Raw genomic sequence first — 5649 nt, forward strand, 5'->3', positions numbered from 1 at the left:
AGTTCACACACACACACACACACACACACACACACACACACACACACACACACACACACACACACACACACACACGCACATCCAAGTGAACACGCACACACGCACGCACAGCACCGCACACATGTAAGCGCGCGCACACACACACACACACACACACACACACACACACACACACACACACGCGCGCGCACAGACACGCACACACACACACACACACACATACAAATTCATCCTGTCATATGCAGCCGTCACACGCATCATGGCCTCCGGACACTCCCCTTCAGTAGCACCACCCACCTCCGCTCACCGCCAATGCTTAGTGTGTTTGGATCCTATTTCTACATACACCCGCGATGGAGTCACGGCGTGCCGGGCCTGCAGGGCTTTCTTCAGAAGGCAAAGTCTCCGCCCCAGTCAAGGAGTTGCTTGTCCCCGCCGAGGCGACTGCCAACAAGTTCGCCGTGGACCTGCAGCTTGCGCACCTTGCCGCCTACGCCGCTGCCTTGACGCTGGGCTCTCCGCCGACCCAATGTCAAGCAGTCAGGAGACCTCCGAGGAAGACAGGTCCCTCTGCCACTCGTGCAATCAAGTCAACCGCCTCAAAGGAATCCTGACATGCTCCCAATGCGGCCGCGTCCATCACCTCTCCTGTGCCAAAATCACACAAGCCCAGGCTGCCGTAATCACAGTTTGGCACTGCAACGACTGCCTTCGGTCCTCCCTTCTGCAAGACGCGGTCCACGATGCAGTCCCCGCCAACGAGACTCCACCCACCGACATGGCCGCCGCATTGGCCGCCCTCAGAGCGCGAACCAGGCTTCTGCAACACGTCCCCCCGCCGTCACCGCCACCGCGTTGCTTCGGATCTCGCCAGTGCCATTACAGCCGCCCTTGAGCAGGGTACTCCCCTCACTTGGTGGCGTCTATTTTCCTATATGTTCCAAAGCCCCCTCGCCGAACCTGCCAACCCACCCCATTCCACTGAGCCAGCTCCCCAGTACAACCCTAGTGAAGCTAATGACGCCAGCACCATCACCTTCTCTCGACGTGTCCAAAAAAAATGTGCCGACGGAGACATTCGCGCTGCCCTCCGTCTCTTAACGACCTCTGACACCTTCATCTCCCCCAGTGAGCAAACTGCCGATGCTCTCCGCGCCAAACATCCCCCTGCTGAAGCTGATGAGGAGCCTCCTGAGATGCCGGACCCTGACCAGCACCGCCTCACCATCACCGAGTCCGACGTTATGGCTGCCATCAAGTCGTCCGCCCCAGGCTCTGCTGCTGGCCTAGATGGATTACGACCCCCTCCATCTGATGCAGCTGGTGGCTAGATTCACTGCTGAGGCGGGGCAACGGCTTCTCCGCGCTTTGACCGAGCTCTGCAACGCTGCTATCGCTGGAGAACTTCCCGCCCACGCGACGCAAACATTTTACAGTGCAAGCCTCACTGCCATCAGAAAAAAGGACGGTGGCATCCGACCCATTGCGGTGGGGTCCATTTACCGAAGGTTAGCATCCAAGATTTTGGCCAAACGCATGTCTTCCGCCCTTGCCCCTGAACTACAGCCTGTCCAGCTTGGCGTCGGCGTGCGCATGGGTTGTGAGGCCGCTGTCCACGCCGTGCGTGATCACTCTGATGCGCACACCGGCTCGCCAGGCCACATCATCGTGAAGCTAGACCTCACCAACGCTTTCAACACTGTCCACAGGTCAGCAGTACTCCGTGAGGTTGTCCGCCGCTTTCCTCCTGCTGCTCCTCTAGTGTCTCAAGCCTACTCTCAGCCCTCGCCCCTCCACTTTGGCCCTACTCGCCTCTGGTCTTGCCGTGGCGTGCAACAGGGCGACCCCCTGGGCCCCATACTTTTCGCTCTCGCCCTAGACACAGCAATACGACACCTCCGTTCACCCTCAACCTCTGGTTTCTGGACGACGGCACACTAGCTGGGCCCAAAGATGTTGTTGCTGCAGACCTACATAGTTTGATACCATCACTGCAGGACCTAGGCCTCACCTTAAATGAGAGCAAGTGTGAGGTAATCCATCTCGATGATCCAGGTAACACAAACACTCCAGACATGGGCCACGCAGTACCCATGGTGGATAGCGTCGCCGACAAGGCCGCCAATCCCGGCCCCAGCAACGTCGCTGAGACCCTCGCCAACAACGCCGAGAACCCTGGCCCTCACACTGACGATCCCTTCCCACTGCCCTCCGCACATCACTCACACGTCTGTCTATACTGGGCTCCCCATCCACTCCCATAGCAGCGACGAGGCCCTTGGAAAAATCAAGAACACAACAAGACTCCTCATTGACAGAACATCCAACATTGGCAGCCACGCTGCCCTCTTTTTCTTGTCGAGGTACGCAGCGGTACCGAGGGCCACATACCTACTACGCTCAGCACCTGTCCATGCAGCCAGCGAATCATTAAGAGAGATCGACGAGTTGATGCGGCATGCAATATCTCAGTGCTGCAACGTCCAGCTTGACAGCAATTCTTCTTGGACACAAGCCTCCTTGCCACTCCGTTACGGGGCTTGGGTGTGAGACGGTTGATAGATGTAGCACTGCCAGCTTACATCGCTTCATTAGAGGCCTCCAGGGACCTGGTCTGTACCATCAACCGCCGCCCCAACGGCGACAGACTGGATCGCTTGGACTCTGCTGTAGCGATGTTTCGTAACACCCAGTGCCCAGACCTGAACGCAGAGCTGGGGCTTCGGCAAAGGACCCTTGACGGTGCAGCCTCGCAACACCGCCTTGATGACCTCCTCAGCCATGCCAACCAGGTCAACCGCGCTCGGCTCCTCGCTGCCACAGCACCGCACAGCGGAGCCTGGCTCTCTGCTATCCCCGTAGAGAGTCTCGGCCTCCTCCTCCCCGATGATGCTGTACGAATAAATGTTGCATTGAGGCTGGGCCTGCGGGTTCAACAGCCTCACCGCTGCCGCTGTGGAGCCTTAACAGACGCCCTAGGCCACCACAGTTTGTCCTGCCAGCGGAATCCCGGACGCCTGCCACGCCACGCTGCTCTCAACGACGTGGTGTACCGCGCCCTGGCTGCCGCTGGGATAGTGGCCACCCTTGAACCCCGAGGCCTGGATCGTGGGGACGGACGCCGCCCAGACGGCATTACAGTCTTTCCTTCAGACGAGGCAAGATGTTGATGTGGGATGCCACCTGCGTAAACACCTTCTGCAGCACCCACATTAATGACTGTGCCTTGGCTGCTGGGGCAGCGGCTCGCGCCGCCGAACATCGCAAGCGCCATCGCTACGAGGACCTGGCCCGGAGGTATGATTTCTCACCGCTTGCTGTGGAGACTAGCGGTGTGCTCGGGCCAGACTTCAGTGACTTACTGTATGATATTGGCAGAAGAATCACCCAACGCAGCGGGAGCCTCGAGAGACAGGTTGGCTGCGGCAACGCATCAGCCTTGCTGTAGCGCGGGGCAACGCAGCTGCAATCTGCGGGCCCCATTAGTTGCCAAAAGGCCCACTATAAATCATATTTTGTACCCATATGTATAAATAGTAAAGTTGTTTTGCCTGAGTGAATGCCCATGTACGTGCTTGTACGCATGCCAGTATGAAAGTAGGGAAAAAAAAAAAATCTCTACTTTCCATAACAGTCTCTCGTGAGGTACCTTGTCAAAAGCTTTCTTTAAATCCAAATATACACAGTCCATCCATCCTCTCTCTCTGTATTTTGTCAACCACTCTTGAATAAAAGCTCAGTAGATTTGTTACACATGACCTCCCTTTCCTGAAGCCAAATTGATGATCCGATAATAACTTATGATCCTCCAGGAACCGTATCCAATATTTCTTTATCACCCTCTCACAAATCTTACCGACCACACTTGTTAGAGACACAGGTCTATAGTTAAGAGGCTCTTCCTTACTGCCTCCCTTATAAATGGGCACCACTTCAGCTCTCTTCCACTCTACTGGTACTTCCCTGTTTCTAATGAGCACCTTATAATATCATATAATGGATCAATCAATTCTTCTCTACACTCCTTCAATAATTTTCCTGAAACTTCATCTGGTCCCATCGCTTTATCATCTTTAAGTTCCTCCAACATTTTATATAACTCCTTTTAGGTATCTTAATGTCCTCCATGTGCACATTTCCTTGTACATTCTGTGGCTTTACAAACATTGTTTCTTTAGTAAATACTTGCTGAAACCTATTATTTAGCAATTCCGCTATATTCTTAGGGTCATCTACTATCCCTTGCTCTCCTTTTAATCTTTCAATGGACTCTCTCTTTTAAGTTTACCATTTATGAACCTGTAAAACAATTTTGGATGTTCCTTACTCTTGTCTACAATATCTTTTTCAAATTTTCTTTCTTCCTCCTCCTTACCCTCACATACTCATTTCTTGCCACTCTATAATTCTCCTTATTTAGTATATTCCTGCTCTTTTCCATCTTTTCCAAGCCACATCTCTCTTTTCCTTAGCCTTAACACAAGTTGCATTAAACCAATCCTTTCTTCCTTCCTCTCTTGGTTTATACTTTGGTACAAATTTCATAACTCCTTCTTTATAATATTTCATAAAAATCTCATATTTCTTTTGCACTTCTCTGATTTGTAACATCTCCTCCCAATCTAATTTTCTGAAATAATTTTTCAAACTTTCTGTGTCCATCTTTCTATAATTCAATCTACCACTCCTGTATGTCTCGTCCTTCCTTCGCTGTGTTGTTGCTATCTGCATTTCCATAACCACATGATCACTCTTTCCCAAAGGACACTTGTATTGTATATCTCCACATAGGTACACTTCTCTTGTTAACACCAAATCCAGTCTAGCCGGTTCATCATCTCCTCTATATCTAGTATTTTCCTTCACCCTCTGTTCCATCATATTTTCCATCATTAGATTAAGAAATCTCTCTCCCCATGCTTCTTCTCCAACACCACTTACTAGATTTTCCCAATCCACCTCCTTACAATTAAAATCTCCTACTAGTATCACCTTTCTTTTTCCAGATAATACACTTTCCAAACTCTGTAAAGTATCCTTGATCATATTGTCGTATTCCCTTAATGTCCAAGAATTTGTTTTAGGAGGTACATAGGTCACCATGATTATTAATTCTTTTCCATCACTTTTTATCCTTATGCTTATCACTTCTGCGTTGTTCTTCCCATACCAAACCTTATCCACATTTATTTATTTCTTCGTCATAATCATAACTCCTCCTCCACCTTTACTCTCCCTATCCTTTCTCCATATATTATATTTATTATCCAAATTTATCTTTGTTTTTTCATGCAATTTTGTCTCAGTCAAACACACTATATCAGGCTTCTCCACTATCATATAGTCTTGCAATTCCAATCTACTTGACAGTATCCCATCTATATTAGTATACATTACGGTCCACCCACTGCTCCCTCTAGGGTTCCTCCGTATTCCTTCTTTCCACATACCACTTTCTGACTCTCTCTCCTATAACTCTCCAAAAACTTTTCTCTTTCCTCCTCAGACCGCTCATCATTTTTCCTTCTCGCCTCTTCCACCAATTCCTTATATCTTCTCCTCTCTTCCTCATTTCTATTCTTTCTCACAAACACCTCTTTACAACCTTCTATCTCTCTTAACTTTGATGTTCTATATAGGACATCCTCC

The 5649-nt window shown here is 50.3% G+C and overlaps 1 protein-coding gene across 1 annotated transcript; it reads left to right on the top strand.

Annotated features, from left to right (window-relative positions):
* Positions 1–259: 259 nt before the first annotated feature.
* LOC123499963 (nuclear hormone receptor family member nhr-18-like) lies at positions 260–895 on the top strand. The gene has a single exon (XM_045248495.1). It carries the CDS (start codon positions 260–262, stop codon positions 893–895), a length of 636 nt encoding a protein of 211 aa, XP_045104430.1.
* The last annotated feature ends 4754 nt before the right edge of the window (positions 896–5649 follow it).

Source organism: Portunus trituberculatus, chromosome 50 (assembly GCF_017591435.1).
Source record: "Portunus trituberculatus isolate SZX2019 chromosome 50, ASM1759143v1, whole genome shotgun sequence".
NCBI lineage: Eukaryota > Metazoa > Arthropoda > Malacostraca > Decapoda > Portunidae > Portunus > Portunus trituberculatus.

Coding starts and splice junctions, on each gene's coding strand:
- LOC123499963 (XM_045248495.1), top strand. CDS start 260: ATGGCCTCCGGACACTCCCCTTCAGTAGCACCACCCACCTCCGCTCAC.